Here is a 25663-nt window from a genome sequence, read left to right as displayed (position 1 = left end):
GGATGGACAGAGAGGAGGAAAGAGAGAGGAAGGATGGTACGGAGCATGGGCTAGGTGGGTGGACAAATGGAGGTACAGAGTATGGATGGAAACAAGGCGGATAGCTGGAGAGATGACAAAGACAGAGTGCTAGAGAGATAGGAAAAGGTGCCGGGAGGGAAGGAAGGAGGGAAAGGTAAAACTTCCTCTCTCTGTTGTCATCTGGACTTGAGCACGTTGTGCTCAGTGGTGTACAAATGCAATTGATTCATGGATCTGAGCTGGTATCATTTTTCTCTTCCGCTGCCAGTATGTGAGGCTCTATTACTCCTGAGGTTCACCTCCTGGCCCCTCCTGTGAGCGCAACACCATGGAGAAGCACCTGGAGGTGGTTTGCCCTCTCCTGAGATTCAGCCAATGGTGGAAGGCTGGTGAAGGGCGAGAAGAGGACTTCCCACCATGCACTTCTCCATTGGGAAGGGCACAGACGGCACCTACGTGGACCAGAGCCGAGTGAACATCACCAGGAAGAGCTGGGAGCAGGGGGACATCTACACCTGTTCAGTGACCTACCAGTGAGGGAGCGGATTACTCCATGCACAACACCAGCGAGTGCTTGGGTGAGTATCTGTGGCTGTGCACGGTGGGGTGGGATGAAGGGTTACCTGGAAACCAGCCTCGTCTAAGGGTAAGCAGGACTGTGCCCAGATCCCAGGGTGACATAGAAATACAATCGAGAGATGGATACTAGAAGTGGATGGGGAACGGGATGGATGGATGCAGTGATAGATATGGAGGTTGGATGGATAGAGAGCTAGATACTGTGGCTAGAAGGAGGAATGACTGGAAGGGAAGATGGATATGAGGGATGGGTAGAAAGACAGGTCTGATGGATGGATGGAGAAAGGGGACGTGTATACGTGAATAATTAGTAATAAAGAGCTGGAGATCTTGCACAGGAAAGTGTAGCTGGAGAGACAGAAAGTGCTATGGGACCTCCTGAGGTCTCTGCTATTCTATGATTCTGTAACACCCATCACTGTAGTATCCTTCATGGCACAGGGAATTCATGGAGTCTTCTGCCCTTCTTTCCCTATTGAAACAAGCCCTTTGTATTTCTCAGCCTGCCTCAGTAACTCAGTCTCCATCCGTCTCTGTCAGCGAGCTGTCTTACGATGACCTGACTGGGGAGACAGCCCGTGTGACGTGCCGGGTGCTGGGTTATAGCTTGGTAGATGTTCAGGTGGCTTGGGAAGTGATGGGAAAGCCAGCTCTGATATGGAGATGGGAAACCTGGAACAAAGCAATGGGATCCAGAGCATCACCAGCACCCACGAAATAAGCTTGGAGTAATGGAAGAGCAGGACCAAGTTCACTTGCAAAGTGACACTCACTTGTTTTGGAGAAGTCACTCAGGATATGCCACTCATGGACACAAGTGAGTACATCTGCGTTTAAGTCCCAACTCCCTGTGCGAAACTCAGCCAAAGTCACTTTACTCTCGCTCTGTGCCTGAGCCTGCAAAGTGGGGATAAGGCTCATTTGTTTCTCTCAGTTGGTGTCTGTTTCTGGAACAGGGGATCTTTTTCACGTCCCTTCGTCAGCTCTCAGCAGGGGGTTGCGGTCTCGGACTGGGCCGGTAGACACCACCACAATTATAGTAAGGGTGCATGTTCTCAGAACAGCTTCTGCCATAGAAAAAGAAGGCTTTGCAATTCACTGGACTCCAGTAGGTGGTGAGGAAATAGAGGAGGATCTGGTGGTTATTTCCTGGGTCTTTCAAAGTGGTGATTCAGCCGGGGCCCTCACAAGAGGTGATGAGGGACAGAAGATATAAAGGAGGGTTAAGATGGTCTATAAAAGGTAGATTCATTGAGTCTGAGGCCAGAAGGGATCATCAGGACATCTAGTCAGACCTCACGTTTCCCTGGCCAGAGTATTTCACTCATTTACCCCTTCGTTGAGCCCAGTAACACGTCTTTGACTAACGGTTCATCTACAGACACATCCCGTGTGGATTGGAACCCCCCAGGAGATGGAGAATCCACCACTTCCCTTGATAGTTTGATCTAATGGTTTTCTTCTAATATTGTTGCCTTACAACGAATTTGAATGTGTCTGGTTTCAGTTTCCGATCATTGGTTCTTGTTCTGCCTTTTCTGCTAGATTAAAGAACTTTTTAGTCCAGGGTTTCTCAAAGAGGGGTCGCCGCTTGTGTAAGGAAAGCCCCTGGCGGACCGGGCCCATGTGTTTATCTGCCTCATCCGCAGGTCCGGCCGATCACGGCTCTCACTGGCCATGGATCACTGTTCCAGGCCAATGGGAGCTGCTGGAAGAGGCTGCCAGTAAGTCCCTTGGCCCACGCTGCTTCCAGCAGCTCCCATTGGCCCAGAGCAGCGATCCACGGCCAATGAGAGCCGTGATTGGCAGGACCTGCAGATGGGGCAGGTAAACACATCGGTCCAGCCTGCCAGGGGCTTTCCCTACACAAGCGGCGACGACTGTTTGAGAAACCCTGTTTCAGTACCTGACGTTTTCTGCCCGGGAAGGTGTTCATACACTAGTCAAGTCACGTCTTCAGTTTGTCCTGAACTGAACCAATATAGCTCCTTAAATCTCTCATTTACAGCTGTTGAACCATCACTGAGGCTCTTCTATGAGGCCTTTTCAATTTTTCAAATCACAAAGTTGTGAAAAAACTGCAAGAAATCCAGAGATTTTAATAAATGTTGAGCTGCTTTTATTTGCTTTCTGGTTTGTGAGTCAGGAAGCCAAGGGAGTGAGTGGGGATCAGGTTTTCAAACTTTTCTTTGCAGCCAGTGGGGATAGACCTTAAATGAAAGCTGAGATTCCCTGGTCATCGCATGAGCTGTGATTTAAGGAAAAACAGCAAATACCATATTAAATATGGCCAAGGTTGGCCACCCCTTACATGTTTGACCAAGGGACTGAGAGGAGACATATTCCATCCCTGGGAGAGAAATTAGCTTCATCTCACATCTCTGTCCCTTCCAGCCTATCCTGTCCATGCACCTACTGTCTCAGCCACTGTCTCCTTCCCGGACCCAGAGGAAACTCCAGGGAAGAGAGATTCCCACACGTTCCTCTGTGATGTCACTGGATTCTTCCAAGCAGACGTCATCCTCTACTGGGAGCACATCGGCTCCATAGTCCCTGCCTCCCACTACAGCAGTGACCCCACTGTCAGATGTGGTGAGGGCTACTCCACTCAGAGCATCTTGAGAGTCCCCCCCCAGGCCCAAGGGAGAAGGAGAAGCAGGTCCCCAATATTTGTGCCTGGTGTGGCACATGACGCTGAATGAAACCTTGAAGGTGAAGGTGAAGCCACAGAATTGTGAGTTGAAGCTTCCAAAGGGCGACCAGAGGGTTGTTCATCCCGATACGGTCAGGGCCCTCATTACTCCCAGGGGCTAGTGAGGGAGCTAGCACCAGTTCAGGCTTCAGTGCTGGGGTGGGGTTTCCAAAGGGATTCACGCTCTCCACTCCCACATCAGCTTGCAGTGAGAGTTGTGGTTGCAACCCTGAGGGACTCTGGGAGACCAGCAACCAGAATATCACTGGGGTGAAATATAAAGAGCACCTTCTGCCTGTGTAGGGGGGAGGGGTTTAGGGGATGTGAGTTGTATCCTGAGCTCTGGATGCAGGATCTAGTAGTGCCAGCAGGGGGCTGGGAGCCAGGACTCCTGGGTTCTACCCCCAGCTCCGGGAGGGATGTAGGGGCTAGTGGTTAGAGCATGGGGGAAAGGAGTCTGGAATTACCATGGACAGGTCATTTTTCCTCTCTGTGTCCCAGCTGTCATCTCTGTCAACTTCGTTGGGCTCATGAATTTGAGGCTGGAAGGACCCTGAGTTGAGCAAACATGGCAGGTCTGTCCCCTGCCGTGATTTCCACAATGGGTCTTTCTCCCATGGAAGCCAGAGATCTTCAGATCTGCTCATGGGACCCAGAGACCCAAATAAGCATAATGGGATCCAGGAATCCCAATCCCAATCCCGGGGTGTGTTGGAAAACCTCAGCCATTCTTCCTGATGCCCCATGAGATGAGGATCCTGCCTCTTCCATCGGGGAGGCCAGTGCCCTATTTCCCATCTCAATTATCCTCGGCCCCTTTCCCAAACAGCCCCTGGGCTTTGCACCCCTGACAGAGAGGCACTCAGTTACCACCTGGTGCCTGTTGAAATATTTGCTTATTCCAGCCCTCAAGGCTGCCTCCTGCCCCCACCAGATGTCAGCCACTGTAATCGACACCCTCTGGAGGTGTCTCTCCTCCCCCCTTCGCTGGATGACCTCTACATAGCGCAGAACGCCACCATCAGTTGTTTGGTGAGCGGCATGGAGACCCCCCACAGCCTGGAGGTCTCCTGGAACCGGGGTAGCTGGGGCCCGTTGGTCGTGGTCTCCAGGGATCCGGTGCTGCAGGAAGATGGCACCTGCAATGCAACCAGCATCCTGCGGGTGTGCGTGGAGGAGTGGCAGGCGGGGGAGGAGTTCACCTGCACCGTGAAGCACCAAGACTTCCCGTCGGCCATTGTCAAGACCATCCGCAAGGTTCACGGTCAGAACTCAGCCTTTCCCCTGTAGGGGGCGCCAGCTCCAATCTGTCTGGCTCAGGGTGTAGGGAATGGGACATGGACCCTTTTGTCTCTAGTGGGCGCCAGCTCTTATCTGGTTTCAGGTGAGTGAGGCTGCGTGTTACACATTTGTGGGTGGGATGAAATGTGCAAATTAATGAGAGAGAAGGGGATGGAGAGTCAGGAATCCTGGGTTCTTTTTCCAACTCTGGGGGCAGAGTGTGTATGGGTGGGTGGGGGGTCTAATGGGTTATAGCAGGGGGTTTGCGTCAGGGTTGGCAGCCAGGACTCCTGGTTCTCATCCCTCACCATTAACCCTTTGGTGTTTCCTTGTGGCAGAGGTGTCTCTCCGAGCCCCTTCTGTCTATGTCTCCCCTCCTCACACTGAGGAACTGGCTCTCCAGGAACCAACCCACATCACCTGCCTGGCCTCCGGGTTCCAACCCAGACACATCTTGGTGACATGGACCCAGCAGGACCGGCCCGTGCCCCAGGAAGCCTACATCAACATCGGCCCCATGCAGGAGGCTGGGAAGGAGGAGCGCTACTTCATCTACAGCAAGCTCAATGTCTTGGCGTCTGAATGGGAGTTGGGGAACACCTACACCTGCGTGGTGGGGCACAAGGGTCTGTCCATGACCTTCATCCACCGGAGTGTGGACAAATCCTCTGGTAAACCCACCGCCGTCAACGTCTCTGTGATCCTGTCTGACACCAACGTCACTTGCTACTGAGGAGCAGAGCCCCGCGGGCTCCTCACGGCGTATCTGAGATGGCCACGGAGCCTCGTGGGGTCTGGGATTCCTCTGAGCCTGTGCGTAAAGCTGTGGTAGCTCTGGTGTAGGAGCGTGGCTGTGTGTGGAATATGCCCAAATAAAATGCACCATGCTGGAGCTTGTGTTCAATGGGATGTCTTCTTCAAGCAGGGACCATCTCTATGTCTTATCCCCCAGCCCAGCCTCTCTCCTGCGTCATCTATATCCATTCACCTCCCTTCTTTCTGAAGTCTCTCTAACTGTCCATCCACTCTCCTTTTCTTATGCATTCGCTAGATCTATTCATCAAAACTTCCTTCTGCAGGATCTATCCATTCATTCTATCCTTTGCTGCACCTTTGTCTGTTTCCCCCTCTTTACTAGCTGTCCATTTTCCTGCCCACTTGCAAATCTCTCTCTCTGCACTATGTCTGTTTATCTATATTTCTGTTGGCAATATCTGAGTTTTTCTGTTCTCCCTTTTGCAATCCTGTCCATCCGTCCAACATCTGCAGTATCATCTGTGTATCTTAGCTTCTACAACATCCATCCACCCTCTCTGCGTCCATCCATCCTCATGCAGTGTCATGAGTCTAGCTATCCATCCCACAGCAGTGACTTGCTATTGTTCATGATACAGCAGCTCCTGGATGTCCTGACCAAGGTCAGGGCCCCGTTGTTATGGGCGCTGCATGACCACACACACAGCAAATAGCCTTGATGCAAGGCACTCACAGTCTCAGCACAGAGAGGCTGGGAGGGGATATTTTGACACAAAAGGCTTATATCCGGGATGCTGAGAGGGGTGAGATGCCCAACTTCCCCTGGAATTATGAGTTTATTTCAGTGGCAAATAACTGCCTAAGAGTCCTTTAAAGACCCCAGCCCAAGTGGCTTGTCCCTGGTCACACTGTAGGTCAGTGGGAGTGGTAGGAATAGAGCCCTGATTTCCCATCTCCAAGACTTGCGTCTTAACCATTGCATCTGTCTAGCAATGTAGCCTTGGCTGCTATGGTGTCAGAACCACTAGCAGATGTGTGCTCACCTGACCACAGAAGGTGCAGAGGCAGAGCCCCCAGGTATCTGATGTTATGTCTGAAGCAGGGCCGCCCAGAGGATTCAGGGGGCCTGGGACGAAGCAATTTCGGGGGCCCCTTCCATTAAAAAAAGTTGCAATGTTATAGAATATTATATTCTCGAGGGTGCAAATTGCCCCACTAGCCCCTCCTCTCTGGGCTGCCCTTGTCTGCAGGGAGCTAGGCATCAGGGTGAGACTGAGTTAGGATCCTTCATTTCCATGAACTCCGTCCCCATTGTCCCTTTATGTGTGAACGGGGGTGGTGGTGACCAGGGACAGTGATTTCACTTATGAGTACTGGAGAGACTGACACTGGAATACAGCTTCCGGTTCTGGGGTGAACGTGCAGCAATGGTCAGAAGCGGTAACAACATGTTGGGAATCATTAGGATAGGGACAGAAAAAGAGACAGCAAATACCACATTGCCTCTGTGTAAATCTACGGCACGCCCACACCTTGACTGCTGCGCACAGTTCTGGTCGCCCCATTGCCAAAGAGATAAAACAGAAATAGAGAAGGTACAGAGAAGGGCAACAGAAATCATCAGGGTTACAGAACAGCTTCCGTATGAGGAGAGATTAAAACGGCTGGGACTGTTCATCTAGGGAGACAACTGCGGGGATTTTACAGAGGTCAATACACTCATGACTCGTGTGACAAAAGGAAGTGTTATTTACTCCTTCACATAACACAAGAACCATGGTTCACCCAATGAAATTAAATGGCCACAGGTTTACAGCAATCACACAACAGAGACAACCTGTGGAACTTGTTGACTAAGGATGTTGTGAAGTCCAAAAGCATGACTGGGTTCGGAAAAGAATTTGATAAATTCATGGAGAATAGGTCCATCAATGACTATTAGCCAAGTTGGTCATTGATGCAACCTTATGTTCTTGGTGTCCCTAAGCCTCTTATGGTCAGATGCTGGGACTGTATGACAGTGGATTAATCATTTGATGATTGTCCCATTCTGGCCATTCCATCTGATGCATCTGGTATCTGCCACTGTTGGAAGACAGGATACTGGGGTAGCTGGCGAATTGGTCCCATGCACTGTGGCCATTCTCTTGTCCAATATTCAAAAAGAAGGTTGAAAAATTGGAGAGGGTGCAAAAGAGAGCTAGAAAAATGATTAGAGGGCTGGAGAAAATACCTTCCAGTGAGAGATGGAAGGAGCTGAATCAGCTGAGCTTATGAAAGAGACATTCAAGAGTTGGCTTCAATGACATGTATACGTACGTCCACGGAGAGTGAGTGGGATGCCTGGGGGGCCATGCTGAGATCACACAATTAGGGCAAATTGCAAAGAATGGGGCAGCCAATCCCCCAAACTGGTGGTTATTCTGATAGATTCACCAAACTAGAAACAAAACAGCTTCCGCAATACCTTACTGAAAGATCAGGAGTACTTGTGGCACTCTACCTAATACCTTACTGGCTACCCAGAAATACAGCTCCCTTAAAGCAACCCAGCCTTGAGCTCTCACCCAGCCAGGATGAGGATTACTGAAAATCTTGTTCATCATATAAAAGTTCTGTCAGTCCCTAAGGATCGGAGACATTACCCACCAGGTCAATGAGTATTTCAGATATTACCCAAATAGTCAATTCTTATGAAGTAAACTATAATTTATTAAAAAAGAAAAGAGTGAGAGAGTGAGTACTGGTTAAAAGACACCTACATAAAGGTAGGAATCGAGTTCTTAGGTCGCTTTCATAGCAGAGGTGGTTAGCTTCAGATTTGCAAAGAGTCCCTTGAACCAGTTTATCAGGTTATAGTCCAGGGTTTCTCAAACAGGGGTTGCTGCTCGTGTAGGGAAAGTTCCTGGTGGGCCAGGCCGGTGTGTTTACTTACCCCGTCCACAGGTCTGGACCATTGTGGCTCCCACCGGGCACGGATCGCTGCTCCGGGCCAATGGGAGCTGCTGGAAGCTGCAGCCAGTAAGTCCCTCGGCCCATGCCACTTCCCCTTCTCGGAGCATGGGTTGAAATGGAGTCTAAGCGAGTAGAGGCTTAAAAGTTGTTCCCATCAGATGGCCCCGTTCTTAGGTGTATTACAGTCGTGTGTAGAGGGCTCCACTGAGTTTGGGACCCCAGTGCGCTAGGAGCTGCACACACATAGAGTAATAGACAGTCTCTGCCCAGAAGAGCTTAATGTTCAAACAGAGAAAGGGTGTGAAGAGAAACAGAGGCAGAGAGAGAGGAGGTGAATTGCCTGAGGTCCCACAATGTCAATGACAGAGCTGGGAATAGACCCATGGGAGTCCTGAGTCTCATCCTAGTGGTCCGTTCATTGGACCACACTCCCTTTGGGGGAGGTGTCAGAACAGCTCTGTAGGTAAATTCCCCAGGTCCCCAAAATAGGGTGTTTTGGTGGTGGGAGAAATGGTGCCACTACTGCCCAGGAACTGGTCCCAGCACAGCTCAAGCTGGTATTGACTGGAAGATGCTGCTGTTTGATGGGTGTGTCTGGCCCCATTGAGTTCTGCTCTGGCAGGTCTCAGCCCAGTTCCCTGGCTGGCCAAGGGAGGGGGAGTGCATGCTTGGGGAGGGGATGTTGTGCTGCTGGCTGGGATTTGCAAAGGAGCCAAAGGGTGTGAAGTTTAATGGAAGTTGGGGGCTGAAATCCCTGAGGCTGCTCTGAGAATTGCAGCCTGTGAGGGAGTCTCCACCTGCAGCCTGCCCGGTCTCCCCTGGCAGGGAACCCTGTGTCTTTGGCCCTGGGCAGGAGCTCCTGCCAAGCGCACAGACCGGAGCTTCCTGCTGTGCCCACTCAGCTCCTTGGCTTAACGAAGACGCCTCTCTAACCGGCCCGTTTATCTCATCCCCAGCTCCTCACTGCCCAGTGGAGGACCAAGGCATCGATGTTGAAGGAGGAGAGGAGGAATCTGGTGGTCTCTGGACACCTGTTGCCTTCATTGCTTTCTTCCTGCTAAGCCTGTTGTACAGCACTGGCATCACGCTGCTTAAGGTAACAGCAACCGCTACCTTCATGGTCACGCTTCACTGCTTCTAGCAATAACCAGTGCTCAGTGATCTATCCCACCCCATCGGCATGCAGCCACCAGCCACCAGCCATCCTGGGGAACTACTCAGTCACCTGCATTCAGGGATGCAATTCAGTGAGCACAAATGCAAGGTAACCACTTGGGAACGAAGAACCAGTAGCCCACAGGCAGAATGGGAACTGACTGCGGAAAGGGATCTGGGCTCATAGCGCATCACTAGCTAAACATGAGTCAATAATGTAACAGTGTCAGGGAAAAACCAAATTCTGGGCTGTGTTAGCAGGAGTGTTGTGAGCAAGACACAAGCTGTAATTCTTCTGCTCTGCTCCGCGCTGATACGGCTTCAGCTGGAGTCTTGTGTCCAGTTGTGGGCACCACGTTCCAGGAAAGATGTGGAAAAGTTGGAGACAGGCCATAGGAGAGCACCTAAAATCATTTAAGGGTTAGAAAACATGAGGTGTGAGGGGATATTGAAAGAACTGGGGTTGTTTAGTGTGGAACAGAGAAGACTGGGGTGGCCAGGGCGGGGGAATGAGATGGTAACATTTCTGAAATATATAAAAGGTTGTGACAAAAAGGAGGGTGAAAATTGCACTCGTTATCCTGTGAGGACAGGGCAAGAAGGAATGGGCTTAGACTGCAGCCAGGGTAGTTTAGTTTGGACACTGGAAAAAACTTCCTAACTGTCAGGCTGGGTAAATACTGGAACAAACTGGCCAGGGAGGTTGTGGAGCCTCCGTTGTTGGAGGTTTTTAGGAACAGGTTAGAGAAACACCTGTCAGGGATGGACGAGTTATTACTTAGTCCTGCCCCACGCCAGGAGACGGGACTAGGTGACCCCTCAAGGTCTCTCCGTGTCCTACATCTCTGTGATTTTTATGGTTGTCAGAGGCTCCAACCAAAGTCAGGAATCAGAGCCCAGATTTAGGTCCAGGTTACCCGGAGAGCGGAAAGCCTGGGGCCAGGACAGGAGCAGGGCTGGAGCTAGACGGGAACAAGGCAGGAGCACAGCTGGAGCCGGCTCAAGGATCAAGCATCAACCAACAATAAGCTGCTAGTAATTTTCGACTGATAATAATCACTTATCAATAATCAGCAATGAATGATCAATGACCAAAAAGGAGTGATCGCTAATTAAGAAGCCAGAACAAATGTTCAAGGAGCATTGAGCGTCAGTCACTAACGACTCAGCTATGATCACTAAGGATCCGTAGTGGGGCCCAAATGCACAAAGGGCCATAGGAGCCTGTGAAGCCTGTTCTGCGGTGGGGACATGGTGCCGGGTCCTGGAACCAGAAGCAGAATCGGCTTAGACAGCCGTGGCTCCCCAGGGAGTTGGTGTGCGGCACCCGCTGGGCAGTGGCCGTTCCCTGAGGCGGTTTGACAAGGCTGGTGTCTCTGTCTGGAAGTTGAGCTCCAGCTCAACGCAGAGACCCTGGCAGGACGCAGGCATGACTGGGCCAGGTCCATGGCCCGGGCTATGCAGCAGGACAGGCTAGATGGTCCCAGTGGTCCCTTCTGACCTTGCTCTCCCAGCGTAGGATGCTACCCGTGAGCCCAACGCCGGGTCCAACGGCACCGGCTGAACCCTTCTGCTCTCTGTGTCCCACAGGTGCGGTGAGTGCCCGGCTCCAGGCTCCTAGGAGGTGAACAGCACTGCTTCATCCTCTTCATTCCCTCCCTCCATCGTCAGCCCCCCCGGGCTCCTGCCCTGTCTCCGGACACCTGGAGGGACCATGTTCCACAGCAACTCAGAGGGTGTGACAACGGCCACTGAAGGGTCTGAGCTCTGCAGAGGCCAGAGCAGGGAGGGCAGAGTCCTTTCCCGGATGTCCCCAAGGGACAGCCCACACTGGAGCTTGAACTCAGCCCCATTCCCCTCAACCCTCCACTCCCGTCTCTTGACAAGGACTGGATTTCCTAGTGTGTGTGTGTGTGTGTGTGTGTGTGTGTTTGCAGGTCTGTAGTGTCCTGAGGGCTGGTCAACCTGGACTCAGTCAAGGGAGAAGCTTCTCTCATTTGCTCTATTGTTTAATGTGCAACTTACATGGGAATTGTGTGTTTGATCCAAAATAAAATGGATTAAAAAATTGGTTGCTGCATTTGACGATGGTTTTGTGGGATTTAACCTATGAGAACACTACTCACTGTGTGTCCCAGTCCCCTGTTATCCATCCATCCATCCATCCATTCCTCCCCACATTTATTTAGCTACTCACCCTCTCTGTTAGGTGTCATCATACTGTAGAAGCCAACATATTTTGAATGAGTTGAAAGTTGGGAGACCCGACTAATTGTCATAAATCCTTGGGCACTTGCTCCTGAGAAGTTGAGTACCTCCCCAGTTGGATCATAGCCTGGTTAATTCTGCCTCTTTAAAGTCTCCCTTTGCTCTGACCGCTGATGGGGTGGCGGATTCTTTTATGTTCGTTCCGTGACCTCAGGATTTTCACTGAGCTGTTCTCAGTCAGTTCTGCAACTCACCCTTCCTAGGCATGCCCGTTCTGTGGGGTGGGGAAAGTTTGTCCAGTTTATAGAGATGGACATCTGCAAACATTGGTGCCTAAAGTCACACTCCTTGTTCCCCTGCCTGGAAGTGACCTGATCCCCAGATGTGCCAATGTTAGACTCTGGATACTCTGGAAATAGAATTTAGGGAGAAATCTGAGCTGCCAGTCTCATTCAACTGAGCCATCATTTCTCCTTGTTATTGATAAGCACCAGGCCCGGGAAGAGCTACTAATGCTAAAGGACAAGAACCAGTGGTTATGAAATGGCCAGGAATAAGCTGAGTCTAGAAAGGAGAAGAAGGTTTCTAACCATCACAGGAAGGGGTTCAGGAACCATCTTCACCTAGGAAGAGAGAGGGGCAAAAGTTTTAGGATCTTGCTTAATAAGTTTATGACCCCAGAGGTCCCTTCCAGTCCTGTGTATCTCAAAGGGAATCCCATGGAAATCACATTGAATGAGCCCAAAGAGTCCATTAAATGTCCAGTTTATTTCTTGATGTTCCCCTGCTTAGACATCCCAAGTCCCGGGCTTGCATTCACCCTCTTAGCTACAGCAGCATTCTGCCAGCTGATGTTCAGTTGTTGATCTGCCATGAGCCCTAGAGTCATTCTCAGAGCATGAGCAAATAGGTTAATTTCAGGGAAGGTTAAATTTACTCTCTATTTCCCCTTGTATCACGCGCTGAAGGCCTCTGTGGTTAGGCCAAGAACCCTCCCTCAATTTAGCCTGCCTGAGAACATCTGTGTCCTGTTTATCAAAACAGCTGGCAGCAGATGTTTCCCCTTTGAGACATTCTGGGGTAGAAGACTGGCATGGCTAGGGACAGATTTGATTTGCGAGGCTCAGAATGGAAAGGCCATTGATGACTAAGTTAAAAAATACAGCCATTGTGGGTTTGGTGGTGAAAAACAAAGTGAACAACATGCTGTAAATTATTCAAACTCTTGGCTCTGCACTAGCAGCTGTCATCCAAGTGTTGTTAATTTTCACAGATCCCCCAAACCCTCACTGTGGGGTAGGTAACCATTATTATAACCATTGGGGAAACTGAGGCACTGGGTTCCCCAACGATGATTCAGTAGTAAAGACAGGAACAGAACCCAGGAGTCCTGACACCCAGTATCCCCACTCTAAGCTACTAGATGCTACTCCCCTCCTTGAGGTGGGAATAGAACTCAGGAGTCCTGGCTTCCAGGTCCCTCTGCTCTAACTGACTAGACTGCCATCCCCTCTTAGCGCCAGGCATAGAACCCAGGAGTCCTGACTCCCGGGCCCCTCTGCTCTAACCCACCAGACCCCACTCCCCAGCCTAACCCATCTTCAAGAAACGGACAAACCATGCTCCACTCTGTGATATCACCTTGGCTAATGACTTCCTAGCTGAGCACTTGGGGTGGGATTTTTAGAGGGATTTAAGAGCATGATGTGCCCAAATCCTTTTGAATGACAATATAAGTTTTGTGCCTATCTCACTTGGTGACCTGTTGAAACCCCCAGTTTTCATTTTAAACTAGACTCAGGTGGAGAAAGCCTTGGGGTCACTCCTGCCTGGGTGGAGATGGAGCAGAGAGGACTTGAGGGAGATTCTTTGAGTCTCCTGAGGTTAGCTCTTGGGTGATAGACTAAACAAGAACCTTGAGCTGGACGACTGGACTAGATGGGGGCTTTACAAACACTAGTTTCTGAGATTTTCCACTAGACAAACCTGAGACCAAGTTGAGAGAAATGCAAAGGAAATAAAGACAGGGGGTGTCATATAAGTTTAAGGAGCAGGGTCAACTTTTTCCACTTAGAGCCTCTAAAGATGGACATCTTAATGCATATCAAAGCCTTTAAAGAAGTGGCTAGATTTTCAGAATTCTGCATAAACCCAGATCCTACCATCTCCTTACTCCCAAAAGTCAATCCATTTGGCTTTAGAGGGGAAGAATTTCTATGGCAATGGAACGTCGATGGGAGTTGGGCTCTTGACTAACATTCATGGCTCTGAAATTTTTTAAAATTGCCCTTAGTGTTTTAAAGATTAGCTGATGATTTTCAGAAGGGACTGATGATAACATTTTCAAAAATGCCTAAGGGCCAGATTTGGAAAAGCATTCGGTTGCCTAAAGATGCAGATAGGTGTCGAGTGGGATTGGAAGAGACTTCTATGGTCATCAAGTTTAGTCACCTGAAATGACAGGCAACCCCATCATATAATCCCATTCATAAATGTATCAAGCTCCATCTTAAAACTAGTTATGGTGTTTACCCCCCATTACTTCTGGTGGGAGGTGGTTCCAAAACCTCCATTTTTAGATGGTTCCCAAGCTTCTAATTTCCTCAACTTACTCATGGGAAATTTACCATTTGTTCTTGTGCTTTGACTTCAAGAGCTTCCCTCCTGGGTGTTCGCTTACCTGATAAACATAGACAGAGCAGTCAAACCCCCATTCAGTCTGGGTTTTGCTAGGCTAAACAAGCCAAGCTCCTCCAGTCTCCTCTTATAAAACAGACCTTCCATTCCCCTAATCATCCTCGCAGCCCTTCTATGCATCTGTTCCAACCTGAATTCATCCCAGTGTAGATAGTAGGAAAAACTTTCTAACTAAGGTGAGGGACTTACTGGCCACTGCTTCCAGCAACTCCCATTGGCCCAGAGCAGGGATCCGCGGCCAGTGGGAGCTGTGATTGGCCAGACCTGCGGATGGGGCAGGTAAATACATTGGCCTGGCCCACCAGGGGCTTTCCCTACACAAGCGGCGACCCCTGCTCTAGTTGTGTAATTTTCAAAAATGCCTGAGCAGGTTAATCACTTAACGGTCTGTGAAGTCAAAATCGGTGGGATTTAAGTTCTAAATAGCTATGTTCCTTTTGAAAATGGGACTTAGGTGCTTTAGAAAATTTTGCCCAGAGAGGATCAGTGACTTGTCTAAAAGTCATACATAGAGTCTGCAGAACTAAACTTAGATCTTCTAGATCTTCATACATGCAGTCCACAGAACTGAACCTAGATCTTAACCAGATGACCAACCCTCCTCTCAACTAGGTGACTTTTTCTTCATCACTTTTTAGATAAAAATCAGAACCTTCGTTGATGTCACCAGATCTCAGAGATAGTAGCCTGAAGACAAATTGCCAGCAAAACAGAAAGAAATTGGATTTTATGGAAAATAAAGTTTTATTTAGAAGCCAAAGCAAGATGGATGTTCCAGCTAGACAGCACAACTCAAAACAATTGGTGGTGAGTTGGCTCAGAACATGTTACTGTGCGGATTAATGCAATACCATGTGACAGACTGGACTAAAATCAAGATGCAGTGTGATCCGATGGAATCTAGTGTGATATAATGTGATACAAGGTCCTTTGATAAAGTGAAACAGTGACTTATGGCAGCAGCACACCACTGGTAAAACAATACAAGGCATAGGAACGTAGGCCTAGAGAGACTTCTCAGGTCATCAAGTTCAATCCCGTGCTGTCGGGAACAGCTCCATCATACAGTACTTATCCTAAACCATGCAGTGCACTGCACCATGACCCAATGAAACGGCTAACCACAATGCAATGCTGGGCAACGGCTCGTTATCACCAGTGCTGGGCGAATTTTTTTCAGGTGAAACTTCTTTCATTGAAAAATGCAGACTTGGGCTGACTGAAACGTAGCAAATTCATGTCATTTCTAGCAAATTATTTAAATCAAAACAAAAACCTTAAAAAACCCCCCAAATGTTGAAAATTTCATTTTGATATTTTTGAAATGAAATGTTTCAATTGTTTGGATTGAGATGATTTTGAGTTTGAGAATTTCCTTCCATGTTATTTTTAAAATGTTAAAAACATTTTTAAAAATGCCCCCTGAAATTGGAACAAAATGTTTTATTTCTAGCTGAACAAATTATTTTGTTTCACCTGAAATGATAGTTTTTAATTTTTGATTTGCCAGAAATTCTGAAAAATGTTGGTTCAGGTCCACCCCAAATGATTTTTTTTTTAAAAATTCAGACTGGCCAGTGACCCCCCAAATCAGTTATTCACACAGCTCCACTCACAAGGCAAGTCAGTGCAACACAATGCCATGCAAAGGCTCGCCGCAATGTGAACAAATGCCATACAAAGCAGGGACCTTCACATGGTCACAGAACTTTCTAGAGTTCAAACTGGATTTTCTCCTTTTTGTGCTGATTGGCTGTTTGTGCTAATCTTCTCCTTTCCTCCCCACCTACTCCTCACCTTGACTCCACCTCACACCTGCCTCTCTTCTCCCCTGCACTGTCCCCCTCACCTCCCGTCCTTTCAACCTCCCTGCACTTGTCTGTCATTTAGCTGATCCCCTCCTAATTAAACCCACATTAAAAAAATCGTGGCACTAACGTGTCATATGCCACCATCGTACTGTTCACTGTGCTGGCGCGTTCTACCCCTTCCCTCACCTTGCGTCTGTCTATTGAGACTATAAACTGTTTCAGGCAGGGAACAGCTGCTGCTCTGTGTTTGTGCAGCCCCTGGCACAATGGGACCCCATCTTTGGTTGGTCCTACAGAAAACCATAATAAACATGACTAATAATAATAAATGTAAGACAAATACATCTTCTGCAATTGAGATTTAGGGTAGATGTTAGGAAAAAACTTTCTAGCTACCAGGGTCATTGTATTCTGGAATAGGCTTCCAAGGGAGGTAGTGGTATCCCCGTCATTGGAGGTTTTGAAAAACAGGTTGGACAAACACCTCTCAGCGACAGTCTAGATGTACTTGGTCCTGCCTCAGCCCAGGGGGCTGGACTTGATGACTTCTTGAGGTCCCTTCCAAGCCTACATTTCTATGTTTCTACAGCACTTGACAACACAACACAGTATAAATTGGTGCACCACCAGGCAATGCAACAGGGGTGCATGCAAGAACGCCATGTACAAGCAATGCAGTATGATGCAATAAGGCATGATGCCATGCTACAATGCAGCACTATGCAGTCCCAGGCAATGTGATGCAAATTCAGGAAAGCCAACGCAAAGCAAAACAATGCCGGCTGTTGCAATGCAACAGGAAATAATGCAGGTGCATGTAAATCAATACAATGTTATAACATGTCGTTTGTACAAGAAGCCCCAAGACCTCAGAATAAATGGCAATTACAGTAGCATGGATGTGGGGCGTTAAAGATTGTGAGAGTAACTGGCATGAGGGAAACAAACAAACAGAAAGAAGGCTGCGGGGGGATATGCTTGCTCTATATAAATGTATCAGGGGGATTAAGGTTAGGGAGGGAGAGGAATTATTTAAGCTTAGTACTAATGTAGGCACGAGGACGAATGGGTACAAACTGGATATTAGGAAGTTTAGACTTGAAATTAGACGAAGGTTTCTAACCATTAGGGGAGTGAAGTTCTGGAACAGCCTTCCGAGGGAAGTAGTGGGGGCAAAAGACTTATCTGGCTTTAAGACTAAGCTTGATAAGTATATGGAGGGGATGTTATGATGGGATAGTTTAATTTGGGCAATTGATCTTGGATTATCGGCAGATAAGTCTGCTCAATGGTCTGTGAGGGGATGTTGGATGGGATGGGAACTGAGTTACTGCAGAGAATTCTTTCTTGGGTGCTGGCTGGTGAGTCTTGCCCACATGCTCAGGGTTTAGCTGATCGCCATATTTGGGGTCGGGAAGGAATTTTCCTCCAGGGCGGATTGGCAGAGGCCCTGGAGGTTTTTCGCCTTCCTCTGCAGCGTGGGGCATGGGTCGCTTGCTTGTGGATTCTCTGCAGCTTGAGGTCTTCAAACCACAATTTTGAGGATTTCAATAACTCAGTCATGGGTTAGGGGTTGTTATAAAAGTGGATGGGTAGGGTTCTGTGGCCTGCCTTGTGCAGGAGGTCAGACTAGATGATCATATTGGTCCCTTCTGACCTATGAGTCTATGATAAACAGCTTAGAATTTAGTCATGAGAGATCTGTGTTTGGAGTTGGCCTCAGACTGGAAAGTGAAGAGTGGAGTTTGGCTACGTATGGATTGGAAGATGTATGGGTTAGGTTCTTGTCAGGTTGGGTTGTGATTTTGTTGGGGGAGTAGCCGTGAACCTCCTGGGGATGGGTAGGGAATGCATTTGGATTGGATTCTTCCAGCATTGAGTGGGAGAATTTATTGAGGAAGAGCATTAGTTTGGAGTCTTGTAGGGTTGGGGCTTTGTTAGAAGAAACAGTATTGAGTTGGGTTCTTGTGGGGTTATGTGGGGAACTTGAGGGATCAATACCATTGGGTTAGGATCTTGTTGGGTAGAGTGGGGACCTCCTGGGGGGAATGGCATTAGGCTGGGTTCTTGTGGGGTGCAGTGGGGGATCTGCAGCATTAGGTTCGGCTCTCAGGGGGTTGAGTCGGGAAACAGAATGAGGATGAATTCTTGTGAGGTTGGATAGCATGGAGTGGTTGTGAGCTGGCTTTTTCTGGATGCAGATTGTTGCAACTGTCTCCATCTCTGTCCTAGAACGGGGGTATGTGTGTATTACCCTAGGAGGTACCAGGGCCCTTGGCATCCTTGAATGGAGTGGGGTTTGTTTCCCACCTTAGAAGCCCTGTGAAAGATGGGAGGGTGTATTGGGTCCACAACTGTGACCCTCTAAGACTCTCAGGAGGTGTAGTACAGAATAAGATTTAGCAGCACAGAGGGGAGCTCAGGTAATTTTTTGAGGGGTTAGGGAGCTGATATGGTAAGGCTGAGAGAAGGAACAGAGAACTATCAAAGGAATCTTTTTGGGAGACGTCTTTACCCACTTTCTCTCCCTTAGCATGGAGTATGGATAGTTCTTGGCCTTCATAAAATGGATGGGAACAGTGAAGGCCTTTCTTTGATGTTCTTTCTTCATGTGTCTCTGGAAGGAATGGGAGATCACCATGGCCAGATGATCTACCCTGTAGGTCAGGCCAGCCGCCATGGATAGGCAGGGAAATGGAAGTGGGCAAAAGAACTGCAAATAGAGGGGCAGATTGGACACCATTCCTTCTTCTTCACAGTGTGGAGAGAGTGGCACCTATTTCACCTGTGAAAACAGAGAGAGAGGGAGATATAAACAGAGAGATAAATAGATAGAGAGGGTATCTGGGGATAGATAGATAGATAGATAGATAGATAGATAGATAGAGGGGGTGTATAGGGATAGACAGAGAGACAGACATTGTAGGCGGGTAGATGGATTGGTAGCTCTTTCTCAGCCAGCCCAGGTTCACCCATCCTCTCCTAGTTCATGCCCAAGCCCCCTTTTCACCTTGATGAAGGTGACGAATCCGCTGTAGAAGAGCGTGATGAGGAAGAGGGCAATGAAGGTGGAGACCGTGGTCCACACGCATTGGGCATCGTCCAGCTCACTGTAGTCATCCATGCTGTCGTCTCGGATGCTGCAGGGGTTGATGCCCAGGACGGAGCAGTGCCAGGACTCTGCCAAAAGACAGGAGGTGCCAGGGTCATTGGGGGATGGGGATATGACTGATGGGGAGGGACTCATTCAGTGCCACCTCTCCAAGGCAGGACAGCTATGCTAATGCTTCCATCAGGGCTCTGGTGTTAAGAGTAGCACAAGATGAGGGTCTCTCTCCTTCCCCATGGAGAGGAGACTCTGCAGACCCCAGATACCTCTGGGGAATAGGGTGTATCGCCCTGGGAAGATGATTCCACAGCTTCAGAGATTTCCCCAATTGGTTCTAGCGAATGTTCCCAACCTCTGTTCATTATTCCACCCTCCCCCAACTTTACTGTCCTCTATTTATAAGTCTCCCATCAAGGCAGTATACAAGACTTCATGGGTGAATGGTGGGATACCAGGTTAGATGGACCAGTTGCCTGGTCTGATATAATAACTGTTACCTATCTAGAGTCTAAATGAGTATATCTATCTATCTATTCCCATAGATTCTATGACCAGAAGGGCCCATTATGATAATCTAACCTGACCTCCTGCATCACTCTTGTGTGTGAGTGCCTCACAACTATTCCTTGATGTAGGAATTCAAGACACATGGAGAAAGCCGACATGCCGAAGCCCCTAAAGCTTCTAATGGCTTTGAATGGAGCTGCAAACTTCTGAAACCCAGTCCATAAATAACTTGCGTAATGTCCCAAAGGCAACACTGTGGTAGAGAGAGGAAAAGAACCCAGGAGTCCTAGCCCATTGACTTTACCACGAGCAAATCCTTCTTCCTTTAGTTATCCCATTAGTGTGGGATTTTCAAACTTTTCTAATGTCCTTGGATGTCCAATCCTCATAATGAATGGTAATTGGGTATCCATATATCCAAGACATCTTTGAAAATCTGCTAAATAATAAGGGCTAGGGTCTTAAATATAATTAGATGCTTAAAGAAATAGATTCATTTCAGGTGGAGCTAGCTGCCTAGTCAACTAGGCCCGGGTCCTCAAAGGTCTTTGAAATCAGTGGGAGTTAGGCACTGAAATACCTTTGAAAATCTGGTCCTAAGAGAGTAGGCAGTGGTGTAGTGGTAAACACCGAAATGAGTAAACTAACCTAACCTAAACTCCATATTCCCCAAGTGAGAAGGGAGTAAACTCGGTTTACCTGGGTTTACCCCTGACTAAGCTATTGATGATAGGTGTGTATAGTGTAACTGACACAACATGGCCTCAGTTTGTGACAGGCACCTCTAGACATTTCAATAATAATAATAATAAATAAATTCCTCTCCATCCTTTTGCATCATATCCTCCAGATACTTGCAGGAGAAGAGGTAGGAGACCACAAATAAGAGCAAAATTCCCCATAGGTGTAGTTGGGTTATTGCTTTAATAGGCTTGTGGAATGTACACAAAGAAGGCAGGTGAATGATGTCTTCAGCTGGACTGAGTCAAAGGAAACACACATAGGGAACAAGCAGAGGCCAGATTGGAAGGCGTGGGGGGCAGCCAACAGAGGAATCTTTAGGTTGAGGTGCAGAGAGCATTATGGGGCATGAATGAAGCAGCTAAGGTGTGTTTTACCAGTATGAACATTGACATTTCTTGCTATAATCCCTTCAGAGGAGAGGTGGGCAACTAGACAGCTGTAGGAAGTCCCCAGAATCCATCTGCTCCTGGACACCTCAAGCTTGCTGATCACTGAGCACTGCTGGCTGTTATGGTCACAGTTGTGGTTCTCGTCATCGGCTGGGATATCAACCTCCATCTGGGCTGTCTTCTCCTGCCACCAGACGGAGACCTCACCAGGGTAGAAGTCTTTGACGATGCAGTGAAGAGTGAGGTTTTGGTTGCTGCAGATTTCCTCTGAGGATGGGGACAGAAGGTAGATGGTTGGAGCCTTCAAGGAACCTGCAGCATTGGAGTGTGGCGGGGAGAGAGAGCACAAGAACAGCATAATTGAATATAAAGTATCATGGGTCAACAAAGTCATTCAAGGTGGCTTTGATTCCAAGGCACTAAGAAAGTGCTTACCAGATAAGAGGATCAATTCAAGGCTAATTTACCATCCATTATTGGATGATAGCATTCCTTCTCTCTCCAGCTCACCCATATCTATCTATCTATCTATCTAATCTAATATTGGCACCCATCACTGCAGTATCTGAGGCCTGGATGCACAAAGGAACTTAGGAATTACAATGTTTAAGCCTACAGTCTATCCCTAGCTAGTTCCTTATCACCAACCCTAAACCTAGAGTCCATTCCCCAGCAGGTGCAGGGCTCTCCCTGACAGTCCGTCTTGCCCTCTAAAATTAACCCTAACCTTAAAATCTATTCCTAGTTAGTGTCCTAACTTTAACCCTAACCCTAACCCATCCCAGCTAAGTGAACGTTCCCATGGGCTAGTCTCCTGTGTGACTTTGGATAGCTCCAGTTAATCCAGGGTCCTTCTGGGATGGTCAGGACAGAGGACCTTTCCCCTGAGTTCTCACCATTCTTTGGGCTGATGCTCAGCACATTCTCCGCCAGGTCACTCTTGATCTGGCATCTGATGGTCTCGGTGGAGTTCCATTCACTCAGGTTGACCTGCAGCCAACTTTGCAGCCAGGTGCTGCCCTTGAGCTGCTCCATCCTCACGGCTCCCAGGTCCGCCAGCTCACCATCCTTTGTCCAGCTGATACTGGCATTGGCCAGGGAGGTCTTGCACATCACAGAAGCTGACTCGTTCATGAAAAGCTCTTTCAAAGATGGGGGCTGGATGTAGGCGGATGGCAATGCTGGTTCCTGGCAGCCTGTAGAGTCAACCATCGAGGACGTGGTCACACATAACGCTACCTGCCCAGTCATTGGGGGATTTCGGATTATGGGTCCTTAAAGTTTAGAGCCTAGGGCATGTCTTTCTGAGCTGCCCAGCTTCTGCTGGGCTTGTGCGTCACACATTCATAGATTCATAGATCTAAGGCCAGAAGGGACCATTGTGATCATCTAGTCTGACCTCTGGCATAACACAGGCCAGAGAACTTCCCTGAGCTACTCGTTGCATGAATTAGAGTAGATCATTTTGAAAAACATCCTGTTTTGATCTAAAAATTGCCAGTCATGGAGAATCCATATCCTATGGGTAACTTTTTCCGATGCTTAATTACTCACAATGTGCACCTTATTTCCAGTCTGAATTTGTCTAGCTTCAACTTCCAGCCATTTTGATTTTGCTCTATCTTTGTCTACTAAATTTAGAGCCCTCTATTATCAATTTTTTCCATATGCAGCTATTTATAAACTGTGATTAAGTCACCCATTAATAGGGCCCTACAAAATTCATGGCCATGAAAAATACATCTCAGACCATGAAATCTGGTCTCCCCGTGAAATCTGGTCTTTTGTGTACTTTCACCTATACTATACTATAGGGTAAAAGTATGGAAGAGTACATAGTGCTTCTCAAACTAGGGATCCTGACCCAAAAGGGACTGCAGAGCTATTGTAGGGGGTTTGAGGTATTGCCACTCTTACTTCGGCCCTGCCTTCAGAGCTGGGCATCTGGACAGCTGCTTTCTGGCTGCCCAGCTCTGAAGGAAGGGCGGAAGTAATCCTGTGAACCCCTCTTGGGTCAGGACCCCAAGTTTGAGAAATGCTCACTTAAGGGCCTTATGTGGTTATGTTTTGCTGTTTTTAAATACATATTCATCCTTTGTTACAACAGCATGAAATTTAAGGTTTAAATATTTGAAACCTCGAAATTTAAGATTTTAAAAATTCTATGACCGTGAAATTTACAAAAATGAACTGAATTTGGTAGAGCCCTACCCATTAACCTTCTCTTGTCAAGATAAATAGAATAAACATCACTAATTCTTTAATCATTCTTGTGGTCTTCTCTGAAACTGAGAACTGAAGGCTAATCATTGAGAATTGACTTTGATATCCAACAACTATTAGCTAAGAACTGATAGATGGTAACTGAGAATGGACTTTTAATACTTGGCAATTCATAACTAAGAATTGACAAATGATGACTGAGAATTGATTTTCATCAATTCAATGATTGATAATTGAGAATCAACTTTTGGTAAGTGAGACCTGACATATGAGTACTGACGGATGATAACTGCAAGATGACTACTGATGCTGGACAATTCATGACTGAGAACTGACAAACGATCTTTGCCGATGACATGTAAATATCATGGGAATATTCCTAGACCTCAACGGAGAGAAATGGGATGAAAGTTGCAAAAAGAGGCAGCCTTCATGAACATGAGTTTGGGCATTGTTGAGAAGGGCACAATGACAGGAAGCTGTGGCCAGAGAAAAGACAACCAAGAAGGAAGAAGAGATTTTGGACACCCAACTTCCATAAATGTCACCTAAATCCCCGAGGGAGCATGGACTGTCTCAGCCTGTGGAGCTAAGTCCTGCTCAGTGCTTACCAGTAGACTGCAGCGCTGTCTTCAGGGTCATCTTAGTGGAGCTATGGGTCACAATGCAGGTGTAGGTCTTCAGCGTGCTCCACTCAGCCGCTCTGAGCACCAGCTGACAGCTCTGCTGGAACCTCCCATCGCCCAGGGCCGTCGGAGAGGAGGGAAAGCTGCAATTGAGCTGCTGCTTGTTGACAGTCCATTGCATGTCTAGGTGCTTTGGGTAGAAGCCGGTGGCAAAGCAGGTCAGATTCTCGTGCCCAGCTATGCCTGGTGTGTGGAAGACTGTGACTGTTGGGGGAGATGGCTCCAGGAAATCTGAAACAAAGGGGTGGCTTTTTGTTGCAATTTAATTCATGCAGAAGGATGGGGGGAAGATGCTGAAGGTGTTTGGGGAAGCTAGAAAGCTGAAGAGAAGGTAAGCTCTAGTTACACCTAGAAATGTGGGTGTTGTGTAGAAGGAAAAGGCCAGGATGGTGAAGGATTTAGCTTCAGTGGAAATATCTAACCACCAAGCTCTTCAGATGCAAACGCTGAAAGTGCAGACCATGCCGCCCTATGGCTTTGGGGGATTATCATAATAATGTGGTGATACTTAGGTTGCAATATAAATGCTCCATAGTCACAACCGATTGCATCATGTCATGTTGTAATGCAAATGTTGAGTCATGACACAATGGTATGATGCTATGATGCAATGCAAACCATGGGTGGTGGCAAGAGAACTGTCTCAGGTCATGCTACAATGCAGATGCTGCTGTGCAACTAGGTCATGTCAAGGTGTGATGCAAACACTATGTCATGAAGCAACTGCATGGTGTTGAGTTGCTGTGCCAACACACATAAGTAAACCGTGACACAATTTTTCCATCATATTGTATCAAGGGGCAGTGCAAATGCTGAATCATGGTGCATTCATGCCATGCTGCGATGCAGTACAAACACTGTTCCATGATACAACTGCATCATGTTGAGATGCAGCACCACTGCATCCTGGGGCTTCTTTATTTTGTCACAGCCAGATGTCTACATTTCACAACACAGCATCAAGACAACAGGTTATGGCATCATGAATAACCACGGTCATGACAGAACACCGTCAGGTTACAGCAAAACATTAACAAAAGTATAATCCTAGCAGGCCAAAATATCAGCATCTCGTGAGAAGACATCATACAACAAAGAAAAATCAGCATATCACTACAGTGCAGTACACAATAAACCACCAGAAATCACCACCAAGTCGTGGTGAGACACCATCTCATGATGACAAGACATCACAACTCATGTCTATGTAGCACTACATAATGAAAAAATAGCAATGTCATGAGAAAATATCATGAAGTGACAAAGTAAGATCTAGTTGTGACATAATAACAACACATCATGACAAAGTATGTCCTGATAGTGTGTCACGTTTCCATGCTCGTGTGCAATTACTCCGTGCCATAAAGCCACCATGTCGCAACACAGCCACGTCACATAGCAACACCACAATGCAGGGGAGTGAAGCTAGACATCACCATATCATGATGAGATATCACCAGCTCACAGCACTGCACCCTCATATCCCTCCACAGTATCATCAGACTGAGATGAAAAGTCATTACTGAATTGTTCCTTCTAGTTGATTTCCCCAGGTGGCCACCCAGTCCTAGTTTTAGAAAGCCCGAGAAATGGGTTCTCCTTTCCCTTAGGGAAAATGGTTCCACAGACTTACAGAGCTCACCACCTCTTCCCACTGCTAGGAAATTCTTTCTGGCATCTAGACTCACCTAACACAGTCCTGCTGGTATAGTGCATAGACGGCAAGAAATAACACCCTACCATGCAGGTATATACTACCCCACTTTCCCACTGAGACACTGGGTTTTTCAGGCAGCTTTGGGAATTCCTCTCTTCAGCCACTGGGAGCAGAGTAATGTATCCAGAGGACT

The 25663-nt window shown here is 47.9% G+C and overlaps 1 pseudogene and 2 gene segments (V, D, J or C); 1 reads left to right on the top strand and 2 right to left on the bottom strand.

Moving 5' to 3' along the window:
* LOC116818425 (immunoglobulin heavy constant gamma 4-like) overlaps positions 1-25663 on the bottom strand; it is a 320687-nt gene that overhangs the window by 152490 nt on the left and 142534 nt on the right.
* LOC116824533 (immunoglobulin heavy constant mu-like) lies at positions 67-11495 on the top strand (annotated as a pseudogene).
* Positions 15054-25663, bottom strand: part of LOC116824536 (immunoglobulin epsilon heavy chain-like) — a 183470-nt gene continuing 172860 nt past the window's right edge. The window contains 5 exon segments of the C gene segment in view: positions 15054-18940; positions 19166-19335; positions 20890-21216; positions 21801-22100; positions 23739-24044. Coding sequence covers positions 18932-18940; positions 19166-19335; positions 20890-21216; positions 21801-22100; positions 23739-24044 — 1112 coding nt within the window.

Source organism: Chelonoidis abingdonii, chromosome 14 (genome assembly GCF_003597395.2).
Source record: "Chelonoidis abingdonii isolate Lonesome George chromosome 14, CheloAbing_2.0, whole genome shotgun sequence".
NCBI classification, from domain to species: domain Eukaryota; kingdom Metazoa; phylum Chordata; order Testudines; family Testudinidae; genus Chelonoidis; species Chelonoidis abingdonii.
This window is presented reverse-complemented; position numbering and strand designations above follow the sequence as displayed.